Here is an 18,740-nt window from a genome sequence, read left to right as displayed (position 1 = left end):
CTGTTGGCTCACAAGGTACTTCAAATTAAGAGTTTTCAGGTAGGAATCATGCTTCTCTATTCTCAGTTTTTATACTATCTAGTACAAAAAGGTCACAATACAGAACTCTGATCTTTGCAAGCTAGAACAACAACAAAAAAACCACAGAACAAACTGAAAAAACAAAAAAAAAAAAACCAAAACCCCACCCCACTCCCACTCTCCCCCAACCACTTGAAAACAGCCCAGGGAGATAACTGAGGATGACACTTGCAACCTGACATTAAACTATTTTTCCATTTAGACTATCTTTCACAAGTCAAGTGTCTTCCAGCCAGTCCAGCTCCAGCACCTGAGGAAGCACTTGCCAACAGAAGCTGGATTCTTCACTTCCCAGCACTCCGCTAGCACAACCATGCAACTTGGACAAGGAGCTGAGTATCAAGCTACAGTTTAAGGCAACCTAATTTCAGGCCGACCTTCAAGAGACAGAGCAGTACGTTGTATATGTCTGCTGTACAAGCGTCTGCATATCAATGCAAATAAAACTCTCAAAGTGCAATAGTGATTATTACTCTGTTACTATCCAGTTAAATCGTAAGTTAATCCAGCTAATCTTAAATTCAAGTCTATTTTAAACAGAAATTAAGTATATCACATCTACTTGGCAGAAATGGATAAAATGTTAACTATCATCACAGGCAAATAGGTCAAGGGCCAAGATTTACCATAAGTACAGCAAAGACCTTCAGAAGACGCCTACTTCCTTAGCCTGGCTATTTGGGAAATAACCCAAAAACTTCATTTTTGGTTTCCACACTTCCATGCTGTAAGAACTGGAGAGGCATGGCCCAACTTTCCCCACAATAAGCTGCCCTTAAACCTTGGGTCCATATACCCCTTCTCACACTGTCCCTTCTTCTCCTTACCAACCTCCACCTTTAAACCTTTTCAACCTTTGGGATGTACAGGCCATGCCCACATAAGCAGCCGGATGCCAAAATAACGGGATGTTCATATGACCATCTTCAGAAAAAAGTATATCCTACAGTTTCACCATTAGCTACAAATTGTGTATGAGATAATGGCTTTTTAAGATCACAATCTTTTTGCCTGGAAATGCAAAGAGAGATGGCATCATCTTATTTTTCCATACTAGTATTAACTTACACTTGTTCATAGTGGCTGGTTGTGACAAAAGCACAACCCCACGCTAGGCTTAGGAACACCATCCAAGACACTCATCTAGAAGAAATTTCAACAAGCTAGTCAATGAAACAGTTCTGGAAGTTTCGCTTTAACTCTTCCTCTGTCCTATCATCACACCTAGGAATAAAAAATATTTTGCAGTTGAGGAAGGACAAGCAGCGAAACGGTTCAGGTGTCATAAGACTCCTTGATACACTGTGCATAAAGAACATGATTTTGAAACATTCAGACAACTTCTTATTCTTCCTAGCTTTACTGTTCAGAAAACCTTGAATTACTTCACATTTAAATAATTTTTAGACTTGAGCTTAGCAATCACAAAAGGTTTATCAAAAATTTTGACAACCTTTTTCTCCAAACATGAAAAAAGTTAAAACAGCACAACTAACACCTTTCTTTAGAATTTATTCACCAGTGTCAAACCATACAGATGAAGCAGAATATCTATTAGAAATGGACATTTCCAAGAAAGTAATGCAGAAGAAGGTACTGCAGCAAACTAAGAAACACAGTGCTTGTTTATATGCATGTTTCAAAGCAGAAACTTCCAGTTCTAATTAAAAATGCGAATTTTGAAACAGATTTTAGAACACAAAAAAATTTTTATTAATGGAGGACCAAGCCTTAAAGCAAAATACACTTTACTGCATTAATGTCAAGTGCTTGATTGTTTTGACAGTTTGTAGGACAGATTCAATGGAGTTTTCCTACATATTATGCATCCCAGCTCTTTTGCATATAGCAAAGAGTACCTTTAAAGGAGGTCGTACATATTGAATGAAGTTTTGGCAATACAATCTGACAAGTTGTTGAAGCTAGACAGATGTATCCCACTAACTCAGGAGACAATGTTGTCAAGAGACACTTTCATATCATAATTTTGTATTACACTTGCACATGTTCACACCCACACACTGAAGACCACTTATGTATTCCCTCTTTCTCCAAATTAAAATTCATTTAACTCAATACTCCACAGAATACAAATAACTAGCTAAGATTTGCCATGCATGCTGTTCTGGTCCCTGTAATCTAAAATACCTAAGAATACTGATAACCATTCCAGAAGCATTAACTTCTTATTCTTTAAGACTTCAGTGTAATATTAAAAAAGAGAGCTGAAAGGAAACTTCACTGTTTAAAGCATAATCTATCAGGGAATCATGATTTCTTCAGTTCATATCTATTTAATATAGAAGCACCGCAACTTTTCTGAACGAGTCCTCTGAGTGTCACACATTAGGGTCTTTTGTACCTTACAAGGCCTTCAGAAATCATTCATTTAGTCTTATGCCTCGAAAGATTAATCTTTGGCCATTATCCACAAACTCTTAAGGATCTCATCCAAATTAAACTGCTATAAATTTCCTCCTCATGTTCTAGTTGTAAGTTCTCTAATGCATGTAAGAAGTCCCACAAGAAACTGCAAGTAGTCTTCCCTTTTGCAGGAGCCCCCAAGGCTCAGGCTATTCTTTGCTCGTCCTGTCTTCATCTTGACTGGCACACCATGCCTGATAACCCAAAACCCACACTTTGAGAACTTGCATCATCTGTCTATACCACTACCTTTTCCACCACTGTCTCATCCCGCATGCTTCATACAACTATACTTAAAATTTGCATATACAGTGATCAAAGTGCATACAGTAAACTGAGGAAGAACCAGTGCATCTAAACAGATTAAGTAGTTCTGAATCATCTCAATGCTGCAGCAGTGTCGATAAATACTTACAACTAAAGGAGTCATCAACCAGGTTGAGGAGTCAACCAGTATGTGCTGGAAACAGATATTTTGTAGCTTATCTTAGCAAACACTGAAGATTATTTTGAACAGCAAGAGAGCCTTTAGATTTGCTTCCACTGGTTTTCCAAGTAGGGAGGCAATCAGTGACTCCGAATGCCTTTCGCTTCGTTGTACAGTTGTACAGGTTGTAGCGAGGTGGGGGTCGGTCTCTTCTCCCAAGTAACAAGTGATAGAACAGGAGGAAACGGCCTCAAGTTGCGCCAGGGGAGGTTTAGATTGGATAATAGGAAAAATGTCTTCATTGAAAGGGTTATCAAGCATTGGAACAGGCTGCCCAGGGAAGTGGTTGAGTCACCATCCCTGGAGGTATTTAAAAGACGTGTAGATGTGGCACTTAGGGACATGGCTTAGTGGTGGACTTCGCAGTGTTAGGTTTACGGTTGGACTCAATGATCTTAAAGGTCTTTTCCAACCTAAATTATTCTATGATTCTACAATCATAGTCTGGAGCTTTGGCTTTGATCCACTGCAGCATCTTTACTACCAAGCATTTCCAGAAAATTCCAGATCATATCACTTGAAGCACTATCTGAATTTGAAGACTTCAGAACAAGGTTTAGATTTACCCCAGGTCAAACACCTCACTTCTCCTTGATTCTGCATGAAATGATTAGATTTGACTACGAAAGGTTATTTAAACAAGAATCTTGAAAAACTTGATTTGTTCATGGTTCCCTAATGCACATTTCACTACCTTTACAAGGCTATCTTCTTCTGTCAAGAGAACTACTCAGGTTCAAAAGGCCCGCTGTTGAAAGTTTATGAAAAAGCATTCACGCTTATCTGGAGTGGCGGAGGAAAATACTTACAGATGTGGTTTCATAACAGGTCTGACTGAAGTAAAGTGTGCATGGCCACAAAGAGCCTACTCCACCCGCCCCCAAACAGCTCACGCTCCTGACCCCGTTCCCTCTGTCAGGGTTGCAGAGCCGATCAGCTGAATGATACGAAAACTCTTCCTTCTGGTTCCTTCACTTTTCAAAGAAATCAATTCCCCGAGCTGGTGACCAGGCCTCCAGCACGCCAGTGCCAGCAGCCAGGTCGGGGCAGGAAGGTGCAACTTCCACCCACAGTGCAGGATTAGCTCAACTTGTGCCAAGGGAAGCCCCACCCTACATAGTTCTATTTGCATCTGCCTTCATTACACGGCAATTAAAAAAGAAAGTGGCAGGGACGTCTCTTGAGAAAAGCTGCACCTGGAAGCCTGTTTCAGCACTCTGTTCAAAAACTGCCTCAGTTTACTTCCTTGCTACAAGTTCAATACAAGCATCTTTTCCCCCAAAACACAATTCAGCATCCACTGTACTTCGTATTTCTCAAGAAGGAAATACAATCTTTAATGGCCCACATTCATATGTTTTTGGTAAACTTAATCTTAAATCTTGTTAAGAGGTCTGCTAGGCAACATATAACATGGACTTTCTCCACATTCCTCCCTTTTCCCCCATCCCATATACCCTCATTTGCAGGATAGCTGCCATCAGTGTGCAAGAACCTTATAGGAAAGGAAATGTCCTGACCAGGATTGGAAGAGAGAAATTTTAAGCAACAACCACCCCCCAAACTCAGGAAGCACATTTTAGTTTCTCTTATTATCAAATTCACAACAAATTTGCCGTTCACTTCAAATATAGGCCTTGGAAAACAAAAGGAAGCCTCTCAAGCCCTTAAGGAGACAAATCCATGACTGACAAGGGCAGCTTCGTGTTTTTACATACCGAGCTTCATGTCTGCAGCTTCCAATTTAGGATAATTTGAGATGACACCAAGCAATTTTGACTCATGCAGGATTCGCAGAGCTTGAGTGCATTATGAACATCCCACAGAGAAGCTGTTTTGATTTTGGACTGAATACACAATTAAGTCGAGCAGTTTTTAAAATATGCCCTTGAATGTCACCTTCAGGAGAGCTACAGGAAGTTAATCATAATCGGTAGTTTATCACATTTTAGCCTGCTCTTCTAATCCCAAATGCGTGGTTATGCTAAGTTTCCACAGCAGCGCGTACCGCAGAGGTGGTTGGTTTACCCAGAACCTACACTTAAGGCAGTGTAGTATATCTAAATGAAGAGCTTCAACTTTATATAGCTTATAAATTACAGGATCTACATTTCATTTGGTTTCTCCCATCGACGTTAACTCTAAGTTGAGTAATCAAATACCAAAACACTCAAATATACAAGCAAAACCTGCAAGTGTTACCGTTAAAACAGATCAGAGTAGGCAATTCAAGAGTTAATCCTGGAACGGTGTCCTCAAATAACCCTACCGTGGCTTGATATTACAGCTGAACATGCTGCCTCTAGTGCTTCCAGCTACTGCTATCAAATGCGCTGTAGCAACTTTCACTGCTGAACAGCGTAGTCAGTCACACCGAAATGCAATTAAAGCTGGCATTTCCAGCCTCATTTCAGTCCCCTGGTAGCTGCAACCTTTCCTTTTAGCAGCATTGCTGCACCCCGGCAGAGCGAATGCAGTCCTAACGAGGGAAGCGCTATGAAAACAATCTTGGCACTTATTAGGGACTTGGCAAAATTTTAACCTTGGGTATCAGCTGGATCCCGAACCGCTCAATTTTCCTGTTAAATCTCAGGCTTTCCAATGTTGCGGACACAACCAATTCTGTAAACCAAATTAGAGCACACGACAGCAGTAATTTCTCCATTCCTTCTCTCTTGACATTTACACAGGCAATTTATTGCCTGCTAAAATTACCACTTCCCTCCGTCCAATATCAAAGGGATACCTCCTCAGGGCGGTATACTACTGTGCGAACAGATGCCATCTTTCAGAAGCAAAAACCAAAGCCTCAACTCCGTTTTACAATACAAACCCCCTCATATTCAAATAACTCATGTTTTCAAAACCAGTAACTACGTTTTGTCCTAACAATTATTCTTACTACTTACAGGTACGCATTAAAGGTACTGCTTTTTCTGCCTTTCTTGCTTTGAGGCAAGGTGGAGGGGGGAGAAGTGTTTTTTAGCTTAATACAACCACCTGGAAGCCTTTCCATAGAAATCTAACCTTGGCAGATAATTTTGTTCCATTGTCGGTTTTTTTGCTACTTGCATGCCGCAGTCACAGACCATGACTACTACTGCCTGCAGTATGGACTGCTCTCCACCTACACAAAAAAAGTTGATTTATTTAGCTGGGGAAGAAAATAAGTAAGTCATCACTAAGTTAACTGGATTTCCCCCTCAGAGCTATAAGTTGACCAGGAGACCATTTTCAGATCACCGGTCCAAATGCGTAGAATTCAGAAACAGAATTCCAGTTTCTGCAAGTATATCTGTAATACCAGCAGCATGAGTTATATAAACAGCAAAAAACAAAGCAAGCTGAGATAGTGACCTACAACTGAAGCAGCTGAGCCAAACAACACCTCCCTGCTTATCTCACATCCATCAGTTCAATATAATACAAGAGAATCCCAGTAATAAGCTACTTTACAAGATGATCTAAGAAACCTCTTCTTTCATACAGGCATTTGTGGTCTGAATTTACATATTTCTTCTGTAAACAAAGAAGAACCAAACTGAGCACAAAGCATTTTGGACAATTATATGCTGCTTTTTAGAGTGGCTGTTACTCTGAAGAGATTCAGAAAATCTTAGTCTTGCTTGATTTATTTCCATGCAAATCCATTATTTCCAATTATATTTGGGACATACTAAATTATGACCAACATACAAGTATGAAGATTCTTTTTAGTAGCTTTTTAAAATTTTATGCTTCGTCACGCATAAGAGAGATTTTTTTCCAGAATCAAATCTCAAGTAGCTGGTCCACTCTGGTCAGTTATCAAACAACAGTAATCAAAGCCAAGTTCCTCCCATTGTGAAACTATCAGATTTTGGGATGAAATCCATTTGATTTCTACTCAGAATCTCACTGAGACAAGCACACTTACATAATGGAATTTAACTTCCTTAGAACGATTTAAGCCTGAGCAGAACGCAAAGGAGACATTCTTGTGTGATTTTGTCTAGCGTCATGCCACAACCTGTATGCTATATCCACACATAATTGGCCTCCCTCACCAAAAAACAAGTCCCAAAGTTCCTGGCAAATACTCTGTCTGCATCTCAGAAAGTATGTCTGCCTGGGAATTCATGAGGCTTCCACTGTGATCTCTCCCATCAGCAAAGAACACTAGTTTCATATATGAAAGAGTCGATGGTGGTGTTGAAAGATAGAGGGAGTGTATTCAAACAAGCAGACTCCTGAATTTTCTATTCCGAGAACTATTATATCAGAATACCACTCCCAACCTCTAGTCTATCTGACAACAGCACTGGGATAAGAATAAAATTTAATATAAGCAAAAGAAGCAGGGGCTTAGCATGAAGCCAGTACAAGATTCAGACTCCGTTCCACAAATCCCCATGGAGGACATGCCTGTCCAGTACTACACATGCTCATAACCCGAAAGATACGCAAAACTGTTGAATCATCAACTGTAGGGAACAGCTCACTGCTTGAAATATGTCATCAAAACCTGGTTATTTCAACACGTAACTGAGACAGACACAGGAAAAAAAGCTTGCCATTTTCTGATTAGCTTCATCTCCAACACCAGACAAATTATAAGGAGAACACGCAACTTCACAGAGCAGGTCACCTAAGCATTTATGCTAACCTTTAAAACTGTAAACATTTTACAACTTACCAGAGTTAGCCTCCCTCCTTCCAGGGTCAAGATTAATGTTAATGGCAAAGCAATGTAGCTCTCTAATTATAAAAGGAAATTTTAGAAAACATTTCCTTCCAGTCCTTCAGATTTTGGAATTATTCTGCACCTTCATGACCATTAGCTCTCTTCAAATGTTGCATTTTCCCCAGAAGAAATGCTCTTCATTTTCTACCACCCAAAAGCTTGTCCTAAGAAGAGACTAGACCCTGTCTTACCCAGGGTTCAAGTAATATTCTTGCCATCATAATACAAAGCAAGACTCACTCAAAAGCTTCTCCGAAGCCAAACTAAGTCACTATCCTCCTAGACTTCAGGAGCCATACTTGGATAAGCAAAGGACCCAACCTAAATCTCACAGTTTAACCTTCTTGTTTTTCTAACAGCTTTTCAAGATGGAAGTAAGACCCCAATGAGCTGTTTCTACTGCTTGAACTTCTACGTAAGTATTTGCCGAGAAATTTAATGCTCTCATATTTAAGAAGAGTAACTTCGCAGTTTTAACAAGAGACGTTTTACCTAAGAGGTAACACAGAATTGTCAAGGACAATGAAGAAACTACGGTAAACCACATTTTTGCCCCCCCCTTAATTCTATGTTCACGCAACTTGTAGCTGTCCTAATAAAACTGATCTTGTCCCATCAAGCCTAATAACGCACTAGTCTCAGAAAACTTTAGCTGAACAAGTTCAGCAGTAGGTCTTAATAGACGTTAGGTAACTTTTTGCCCATCCTTTCTGTATGAGTACTATGGCTCAAAACATCACCGACTAGATTAAAAATACTATACTACTTCTTCTGTTTTTCCTCAACTGAGTATATCATCTACTATCATCTGATTTTTTGACTGCTGCTTGTCATCGTCAACAGATGAAAGACCAAAGCTCAACAGTACACCCAGTCCCCATCTCAGACTTCTAAAGGACAGAATTTCAAGCATTCTTCCTTCCCACTTATACTGCCCATTGCTTGTTTTCACAGGTGCTCAAATAAAAAAAAAAACCGTAACACACAAGACAACCCCACGGCCTTCATCAGCACAACCGGCTCGACAGTCGGCTTTGCTACACTGCTGATGCAGATATGAAGCATCTCTATGGAGGAAAAAAAAAAAAAAAAGCCAGAAACGGGAACAGATCAACCTGGTTTCCCCACAGCATTTCAAAATTGGCTCTAAATCCTACGTAGGGGCGCGTTTGGAGGGATTTAGATCAGAGCTTCCCTGAGCCAGCGGGACCGGAGCACTCCCGGTCCGCACCGCATCCCTTACCGGTCCCACGGGCTGGCAACCACCCGCGCCGAGCGCGCCTGGCGTGACACCCCCCTCGCCCCCCCCCCCCCTTTCCCCGGGAGCGGCAGCACCCGGGGGGGGGGCTGGCACCCCGGGGTGAGCTGCCAGCACACCGACAGCTGCCCGGCGGGGCAGGAACCTCCTCACCACCCCCCCGGCCCCCCACCCCGACCCGCTTTCCCAGGGTCCGCGCCGCCGTTAGGGAAGGCGCGGCCGGGAGCGGGGCGGCGGGGTGCGTGTGAAACTTCCTATTAAGGGCACGGCGGCCCCGCGCCCGCAGCCCCGGGCCCGCAGCGCTCTGCGGCGACGCCATGGCGGGGCCCGCCCGCCGCGGCTGCGCGCTCCCGGCGGCGGGAAGCGGGGCGGCCGTCCCTCCCCTCCCCACCGCTGCACCTGCTGCCGCGGGGGAGGGCGATGCCGCCGGGGCCGCCGGGCCGGGCGGAGCTCCCCCGCGGGCAGGGGGGCGCTGCGGAGCCCGGGACGGCCCGCCCGCGCCCGGAGAAGGCGCCGCACCTCCGCCCCAGCGGCCCGCCACCCTCCCCATCCCCCCCGCCCCCCCACCTCACGGCGGCGCCCCGCGCTCACCCACGCTCCGGTAGCCCAGGATCGCGATCTTGCGGGACTTGGACGGCGGCATCTTCTCCCCGCCCGGCCCCGAACCACATCAAGGGCGGCGGCGGCAGCAGCTGCGGTCGCGGCGGTGGAGAAGGCGGCGGTCGGCGGGCGGCTGACGGGGAGCGGGGCGCGCCGCCAGCGACATGCGGCGGGGGGGAGGAGGGGGGAGGGGCGGCGGAGCGGCGGGCCGACCGCACGGGACCCGCGGCGCCTGGCAGCAGCGGCGGCGCCCGCCCCACGTGACCGCCGGGCTCGCCAGCCCCTCACGTACCTGTGCGTCACGCGTCACAGGCCGGAGCGGCGACCTCGCCGCCGCCGGGAGCCGGCGCCAGGCGCCGCGAGGGGAAAAACTCGCTGCGTCATGCCTTTGCCCCCCCCTCCACCCGCCGCCCAGCCGATTGGGCGGCGCACGCGGCAGCGCGGGCGGCGATTGGCCGAGAGCGGCGGCTGCGGTAACAGACGGCGTTCAAAGAAGGGGGCGGGGCTGACTAGCAAGGGCGAGCGGGGACGCGGATTGGGCGGAGGGTGCCTGGAAGCCGCGCGTGCGCACCGCTGCTGGCGCGCGGCCGCCTCAGGGGCGTTTGGTGCGTTCCGCGCCGGGGGCTTCAACGGCCGCCGCGCCCCTGAGGGGGGGATGGCTGGGCGGGCGGGCGCTTCCCCCCCCCCGCCGACCGGGGCTCCTCACCGGGAAGGCGACTGCACGACGAGCCGGTGAATGGGATCTGGCGCTGCTCCTGTGTGTGGAGGGGCGTCGCTTCCTGGCCCGGAGCGCTGCAGGTAGTTGGTGGCGGCCGGCTTCCCTGTCAGGGCGGCGAGGAGCCGGCGGGCCCCGAGGCGTGCTCGCAGTCCGTAGACCGGAGGCTCCAGGGACACCGTCGCTGGGCCGCCTGTCCCGAAAAGGGTCACTCCGCTGCGCTGTGACGTTTATTTACAATCATCTCGGTGCCTCTTCAGAGCATTCTCTTTGCACGCAGATAACTTCTGGGGAAACATCGGATCTGAGCATCTGTAAAGTGCTGACAGTCGCGTGTAAAGGGAAGGGGGGGGTGTATGTGGAAAAAAATCGTTAACTATGAGATCCAAGCGGTGGCAAGTTTTCCACTTAGAAAAAAGTGAGCGCTGCATGTGCTAGTGGTGACTTCAGCACTTAGTGGATGCAGAATTTAAGGGAGAAAGACATGAAGAGGAAACTTGTCTTTTCTCCCCTCTGCTGCTACTTATTTTGAACACACTTTTGGTAATATTTACCCATTTTCTTGAAAAATGGACGTTATTTAGAAATAAAAATAGGGTTTTCTATGTGCATCTTGTCTTTTTGGGGGGTACACTGGTATCTGACGTGCAATTATGCTGGGGTACAATTCATTGATAAAACTAAACCAACCTAACAGCTTGATGATGTTAAGGGAGATGGGTCATCTTCTCCCTGATCTCAGCCATTCATTCCCATGTACTAGCATTCATCTAACCTGGTAAGAGGGCAGGGAACTAAAGCACAAAAGCTATTTATGCACAAAAGCTATTTATACACAAAAGTGATTTGCTTCTTAAAAAGCAGACAAGCATTAAGGAGGTATCTGCGTTTTTTGGGATAGTGTGATTATACCCTTCATCTTCTGGATTGTGGGATCTTGAAGGCTAAGTACTGGTAACCTGTGAAACAGCAGGTATGATGGGCTTTAGTGAATAGGTACATGATGAAAGGAGTTACTTCATGAGAAAACAGCGGGTTTGTGTACTTTGTCAGTGATCGCTGCGGTAGATATCATTCTTTATGCTCCTCCTCCACGTCCAGCCTCTTTCTCTTCCACTCACTACAGTATGGATTCCCACTATCACAGCTCTAGAGTACCACACCACAGGGATTGGTGCAATCCTACCACACGGATGGATTTGGTGGGCCTGCAGAAAGCGAGTAGCATGTAGAAATCCCACCTTTGTGAACAGTGATACTGTTGAAAGCGCTCCAAGAGATGTGGAGGGACAGTCCTGCCTGACGTAGATGACTGTATTCCTTTTTGCCTTGCGTGTTTTAAAAGATGTCTTTTAAAAAGACACGAGGATTGCGGTAGCCATAATCCTGCCGGACCATCCCTTGTGTAGCTCTGCAGCTGTGCTGTCATCTTTGCACTCGCTCCCTCTGGAACCATGCAATGGTCCAAAATTTGGGCTATTTACTGAGCCAGAGGACTGAAAGAACTGAGGTAAGAGTTACCTTCCAATGACATAAGTGGATTTGGAAACAGGTGAAGTTTGTGGTAGTTACGCTTTCAACTTTCATATCCTTGCAGTTCTTATTACTTGCCTGTCGTATTTAGGCACTGTGCTTTTCACTCTGCTGAAACCTAAGCTGCATTTTCAGAAAATATAGTCATACCGTTTCCACATGCTCAGTGGCAAGCATCAGTATTTTTTCACTTGTGAGAGTTTCTGCTTTTGCTCCCTCATTGACACCCCACTTCTCTTGATGAGATCTTTTCCCTTACTCTCTTTTTCTTATCCCACTCACCTTTTGGACTCATCTATTTATTTATCTTGTTTCTGTTAACTTGCACTTGTTCACTCTGTGCTCATTTAGGAGAGCTCACTACTGCTGGGTTTCTGCTCCGCACCTTCAGCTGCTTTATTTACTGCCTCTAATTGCAATAGAGTTGTCCCACCTTAGGATACCCTCCATGCTTGCTCAGCCTGCGTTGCAGCAGGAACGCAGAACTCATCCTTCCTGGGCATGGGTGTTTTTTAAACGTGCAGAAAAACCTATGACTTTCTTTTCTTCCACTGGTTCTTTGGAAGGAATTAGCTAGTAATACTTATTCCATCAGGATCACAAAAGTGCTTCGTTCTGTCTTGACTGGGACATTCGAAATACAGGCAAATACAGAGCCTTCAGGGAACTTTGTCATTTCTCCACACTCTAGGACTTGGTGATACTGCTGAATGGCCTTTGAGAGCAGTCTGGGATACTGCTACTCAAGTGGTAGCAGCTTCAGCAGAGAGGAGAGGATCTGGATCACAGTAAGGCTGTCATTGCATTTCTCCTGCCCAGGTGAAGTTTAAACGCTTCCGGGAGTGCTCTGGTGCAGAGGGAGAGCACACCTTTGGCTGGCAATGTCTCATCAGGGCATTGTGCATTATTTGAACTCTTACTGTTGATGTGTTTAGGGCTGAACAACTTCACACACTCACCAAGTGGCATGTCGCTGAAATTCCCCCTCTAACAATCTAAGCGTGATGTTGAGGTGGTGATTTCACAGTGCAGCGTTCTGTAGCAGCGGTAGCATTAGGGATTAGGGCTTTGCCTGTGCACTCCCTGGTCCTACTCCAGCTTCTTCATTTCTAGTGTTTGCAAGTTGTGCTGTGAACTACAAAGAAGTTCAGAGAACTTTGGGACAAGTTACGCCCACCATGCACCTATGCACTGGCTGCATTCCAGGCCTGCTTTATATCTCGCTTCACCAGATACTCATTCAAGTCAAATGTAGCCTTCGTATCAGTTCAGGTGATAAGTTATATGAATTTTATTGTAAATGAGGTAACAACAGACATGCTCAGTGAGTGCAACACATCAGGTATGGCCTAGGTTCTGAAAGAGAAAATACCAGAAGGGAGAATTGCAAGCACCAGTAGAGTATGTGTATGCAGTGAGATCAGGGACAGACATTGAGGGAGGCTGCAAAAATGGAACGTGTCTGTCTTTTGTTGCCTGTATCTGCTTTTCTGTGACGGAGGAAAAACCATGATGAATTTCATGTAGTAAACGTAACTCAACAGTCAAGTGTTTTTATGATAACACAGAACATACAAACCCACGAACGCACTGCTACTCAGATTCCAAATGCAGAACAGCTCTGACTTGTGCATTCAATTCCTGTAACAGCAATTAGCAGTATAATTACCTGCTCTGTCCTTTGGCAAATCAGGACCTTCCCGAGGAGTTTTTTGAAGTGTGTCCAGTGTTTGCATTGGGCATGCTTCCACATGTACAGCATAGACTTTGCTGCCCACAGAGGTTACAAAGTACTTGTTCCTACTCCCTCCTGCATTTTCACAATGATCGTATTTTCCAATACTCAGATAGAAACACAGGCGAAATGTTAGTAGAAGCAAATTAAGGAACTAATTCGGTTCACAGGGGCTACTGACATCACAGGCTAATGCCATACAGGTCCTGGTATGCAGCTGGCAGGGACACACTCTCTAGGTATTTTTTATAAAGGAACGAGTTTGATGTATATGTACAGGTCACCTCCTGTTCCCATTCACTTCAGTGGGAACAGGTCTGACTGCAATTATAAAACAAATGGGTACAATGAAAGTGACTTTCAAACCCATACTTAAATTACAACCTGAAGTTAAGAGTAAAGAGCAGTGTCTGCAGAACATCCTTTTTGCATAAATGCATTATGTGGGTACAAGGGTAGTATTACATTATTCGGAATGACATTTTCCTCTGGAAATTACCCCTAATAAGCGTTCAATATGGGAGCATAAGGGGTGAAAGTTCATAGAAACTTTTGAAGTAAACTGGTTACTTCTAAAACTGACTGAAGAGCTCAGTACAAACAGTTACACAGCCTGCTGTGTGACAGGATTAAGCACGCGTGGTTTCACTTCTAGTTGGACCAAAACTGAAAGACTCCAACTTACCCTGTGCTCTCTCAAAAGATGCCACAGAGCGTCCTCAAAGCAATGCACAGTCTTTGAACTGCTTCAGTCAGATTCCTCTTGTCTGCTGTGAGGACAAGAGCTCAGGCCTCGGGAAGTGAGGCTGGTTCTTTCTGTGTTACCCAAACATTCCCGACAGAATAATATTCCTTAGTAAAAGAAGATGAATAGGCCTCGGATATGCAACAATTGCAGTTCAGTTCCTAGTAAACAGCAAATACTGCCTGTGGGGGCTTAAAGATCTCAGACCTTTTAACTAAAAGGATTCCAGAAGTAAACAGGAAAATGCTTTCATCAGTTGAGTTATCAATGCCAGCAAAGGGCGATTTTTCCTAAGTTAGTTCAGAGCATCTCTAGATACTGAAAAATATTGAGGGCTGAAGTCTACTAAGAAACATTTGCTTACACCTAAACAGCTAAAAATATCCAGAGTAGGTAAAAACCAAACTTCATCTGCTCCCTTCCAAGACCGAGAAGCCCTTCAGAATAATTATCTTTCACAGACATCTCTTGCTGGGCAAGGAAGTGCACAGGGAAGCACAGGAATGAATCGTATGTTTTACAGTCCTGCTCGTTCAAATCCATTTCTACAGCATCTCACATCCTCAGGGTGGAAGATCATCTACGCTATTGAACAGGCTTTCAGCAGTCACTGGGGAAGCTTACTGCCATCTCCATTTGCAGCATGGTCCTGTCTGTGGAAAGAAAGGGAGCACCTGGAGCCATCGCTGTGCTCTCAGATCCGTAAGTACTGCGTGCTGCCTGTCCAGAGGAAAAAACGTGCAAGAACGTGAGTTTAATGACATTTTATTCATTCTTTTCCATGGCTGAGGCCCCTCAGGAGCCACGTGAAGAGACCTAGACCAAAGCTTTAGCTGCACTGTCACTTTAATCTGGTACATGCAGCAGTGCTGCTGAGTCACCCCTCCTTTCTCTACCCTCATTTACTTATTTCTGTCCCTCCCTTATGCTGGAACAAGCATTTTTCTAGCTGTGTAGTAAACTGATCTGTATTAAAAATGACATGATTTCTTTAGTTTTGTTTACTGCATCAGCACTGGTACTTGTGCCAGTACAAGCAGAGTGCCTTTTTGATAGCACTGCTGTTTATTCATGCTTGTGGAGTTACACTGCGATTCTACTGCTCACAAATTCAAAGTTCAGAACTGAATTCCAGAAAGTAAGGGTGGAAATTCTCTAAATACAGTTTTGTATCATTGAGGAGGCTGCTTTCCATAATTTTGCTAGTCCTGCGTCCACAACGCATCAGCAGCACTTGTAATAATGTTAAAATAGGAAGTACATGGTGGTTCGAAAACTGCAAATTCATTCTGGCTTTCTGCATACTGATTTATGCAGACGGGCCCAAAGCTGTCTGCATGGAACGGGGCCAGAAGACTTTGTGCTAAAAAATAAAGTATATAAAAAAGTACCTATCAGTGGTTCAACCCTTATCTTCAAAAATACCTTGAATATAGGGCTGAAGAATATCCTCGTGCAGACTAGTGATAGAGAGATCTCTATCTCTACTATAGATAGATAGGTATCTATAGATACTTCTATATCTACTAGTGGTAGATCTTGCGATGCATTTAGGCAACTCCCTGGCATCCCATCTCCTGGAGGAGGCCGCGGTGCTGGAGCCGTATCTGGGCTTTCACAATGTTGCACCTATGCGGCTTGGGTGGCACGCGCAGGGCAGTACTGCTGACCACTTAACACAAAGTTCTCATCTACCACAAATTATCCCCTCCACACACCCCACAAAGAACGAGAGCCGCTACTTTTAGTTTCTATCACTCCATCTCCCCAACAAAGATAATCAGAGCTGTGCTGATGTCATCTCTGATGGCAGCAATCGGCACCAGACCCTAAGGTCGCTGTTAGGCCAAAACAGCTATTTCAATACCATCTGGAATTGCAGGGAACAGAGTCGATATTTACCTAGTCACAAAAGGTGCTGGAGAAGACCTGACAATGTTTTTCACAGAATGAGAAAGAAAGAAAGAGATAAAGTGCAAGAGAACAGTTTCCATTCTGTACTACAGGAATATTTTTATACATGAAAGATGCCAGTAAGAAGAAAATTTTCACAGAGTTCAAAATTTAAATTCTTACAGAAAGTGGAAAAATTCTGAAGAAAGGGTTTTTCATTACTATTAAAAATCTCACATTTTATAAGCAAACTGAAAACTGTTAACCTTTTACCTCAATGTTTATAAATGGAAAAATAATGGATCAATTTACTGCATTATTCCAGTACAGTATTCAGGCTGGAAACACAGTAAAAAGTACTGCCTGCATTATTCCGTTAGCATAAAGCCACCTTTAAAGTCAAAGGAAAATAAGAATGCTTCTATACCTAGTTTACACTAATCAAAATGCACGTACATTTATACATGCAAAAGAACTTGGCAAGAACCGCTAAAACCAAACTGATGTTGTAGGGTTTAATTTCTTCCATCTACAAGAATCTACAATTATAAAAGTTTCATCTTCAAACTTTACAGTACATTTACATTAGCAAATACCCCAACAGCTTTCCTCACTCCTCCACTTCTGTACAAATCATATACAATAAAAAGTTTCGGTTTTGTTGTACAAACATCGTTTTACACTTTAATACAGATGAAAATATTGTTCTCTGGCACCTCATTTCCTCCATGGTGCCTGCGTATTACAGTACAGAGCACTTTCGATCCATGCTTCTGGAATCTTCAGCTCAAGTCATATGGACTGATCAACAGGCCACAGCTTCTGCAACTCCAAAGTTGTAAATAATGAGAAAATCTACCACTTGTTTGTATAACAATCAACAGTTTATTAATGGATATGGTGAAATTTTAGCTATCCACCAAAGATGTGTAAAAAATTGTCATGAAAGTAAAAATAAATAAAGCTGTTTTTAAAATCAGTCTTGTTTTACATCTCAGTTCAGAATGCAACATTTAACACAAAACTGTCATTGAAGTTTTAAAGAAGTCTACCGATATTCAAATTACAGCTTTTATGACAAATCTAATGAGAACTGAAACTGATTTGGTTTTAGGTTTAAAAGACTTTCACATTCAAATACAGTGTCTCGTTTAGCACAATACTTCCTTTGACAGTGATGGGCAACAGTGATGACATATTGCTGTATTTTGACATAAGGCACTATGATATGAATATGCCATACACTTGCCTTATGTCACATATATCCATTGCTGACCAGTGACTTCTGTCAAATACAAAATGAAAAGTTTCAGAATACAGTGCATTTTAATGAAGGACATCATGTGAAGTCTTCCAGCAAATGTTTTGAGGACATTTTGAAATACAAGCCTACATTTTGACATAAGCTTTTGTCATGCTGCTTTTTTTGCGACATCACTGGGGGGAATAGACTCATCATCCATCACTAAGTCCCAATACACATTCTCAGCCATCCTGCTCTGTTCTATTGCAGTCACGGTTCTCGAGACAAACTTGACCCAGAAACTTTGTTCAAGTTCTCCTACAAACGTGTATACATTCACAGCAGTCATTCACTTTCAGCCTCCTTTTGTTTGGCACCTGTTAACAGAAGAGGAAAGCACACATGATTTCCTTACGCACATAGCACCTGGCTTCTGGAAAAGCACTGCTCATTCTGAATGCTGGAACTTTGTCTGACTACGTTATCAGAATCTTAGTACTGGATACCATTTATAAAGAATATACTGCAGGATTGCTAAATGCTAATGTAAAACAGAGTGAGGAAGGCCTTGAGACCATTATTGCTTCTAACTTCATTGGCAAGGTAGTCTAAGTAACTCTTCTGGGACGTTACTAGAAGTGGCTTTGAAGATTCTCCCCAGCACAAAAGTCTATTTTAAAAAACCCCAACCAAAAAGCCACACCCCAAACCTGTCCATCAGCTTAGAAGCAAGGCTTAATCATCGTAATAGCCTCAAAAAATGAAGTCCTGCTTGAGCGCAAACTAAGAATTCAGTTTAACTACACTGCTGATGGACCCATTTTTCCTGGCTCAGAGGCAGATTTTGCTTACAGTAGGGATCCGAGAGACCTGTTCAGCAGGACTGTACAGCATCCTGCCTCTTCTCCAAGTACTCAGACTAGCTACATGCTGGGCAACGACTGAACCCTACGGTGAGTTTGGCTTCAGCATCCAACTCTAGAGAGCAAGAATCTCTTGCCAGCAACCTGGAGTTACTACTTGTAATGTATAATCAAACACTGAAAGATTCATTAAATACATCCAGTTTTCACATCACAACTGATACTTTTTTCCCTAATGTAGGCTGGTCTTAATTCCTGCCAGTCAATAAATTTTCCTTTCTAGTCTGTGAAGAGAAATGGACACTTCTAAGGCATGATTTATCTGGTTGTTCGTACGCATCCACTTTAAGAGGTAAATCACACTCTGGACTCTACAAACTAGATCTACATTGGAGATATCCTCACTTCATGGGACAAATCCCAATCTAAAATGGGGCAGT

At 43.9% G+C, this 18,740-nt stretch overlaps 2 protein-coding genes across 6 annotated transcripts in view; both read right to left on the bottom strand.

Annotated features, from left to right (window-relative positions):
* RHEB (Ras homolog, mTORC1 binding) overlaps positions 1-9,805 on the bottom strand; it is a 42,406-nt gene extending 32,601 nt beyond the window's left edge. Inside the window, exon 1 of one of the 2 annotated variants that reach the window (XM_050892282.1) lies at positions 9,565-9,805. In XM_050892282.1, coding sequence (XP_050748239.1) covers positions 9,565-9,616 — 52 coding nt within the window. In that variant the 5' untranslated portion in view covers positions 9,617-9,805. The remainder of the gene's footprint in view (positions 1-9,564) is intronic. The other variant, XM_050892281.1, reaches the window with a different exon arrangement.
* A 6,890-nt stretch (positions 9,806-16,695) lies between these two features.
* Positions 16,696-18,740, bottom strand: part of PRKAG2 (protein kinase AMP-activated non-catalytic subunit gamma 2) — a 231,013-nt gene continuing 228,968 nt past the window's right edge. For all 4 annotated transcript variants that reach the window (XM_050915876.1, XM_050915877.1, XM_050915878.1 and 1 more), the window contains one exon: positions 16,696-17,814. In XM_050915876.1, coding sequence (XP_050771833.1) covers positions 17,783-17,814 — 32 coding nt within the window. In that variant the 3' untranslated portion in view covers positions 16,696-17,782. The remainder of the gene's footprint in view (positions 17,815-18,740) is intronic.

This window comes from Gymnogyps californianus, chromosome 2 (assembly GCF_018139145.2).
Source record: "Gymnogyps californianus isolate 813 chromosome 2, ASM1813914v2, whole genome shotgun sequence".
Lineage (NCBI taxonomy): Eukaryota > Metazoa > Chordata > Aves > Accipitriformes > Cathartidae > Gymnogyps > Gymnogyps californianus.
Note: the sequence above shows the minus strand (reverse complement) of the source record. Positions and strands in the feature narration are given on the sequence as shown.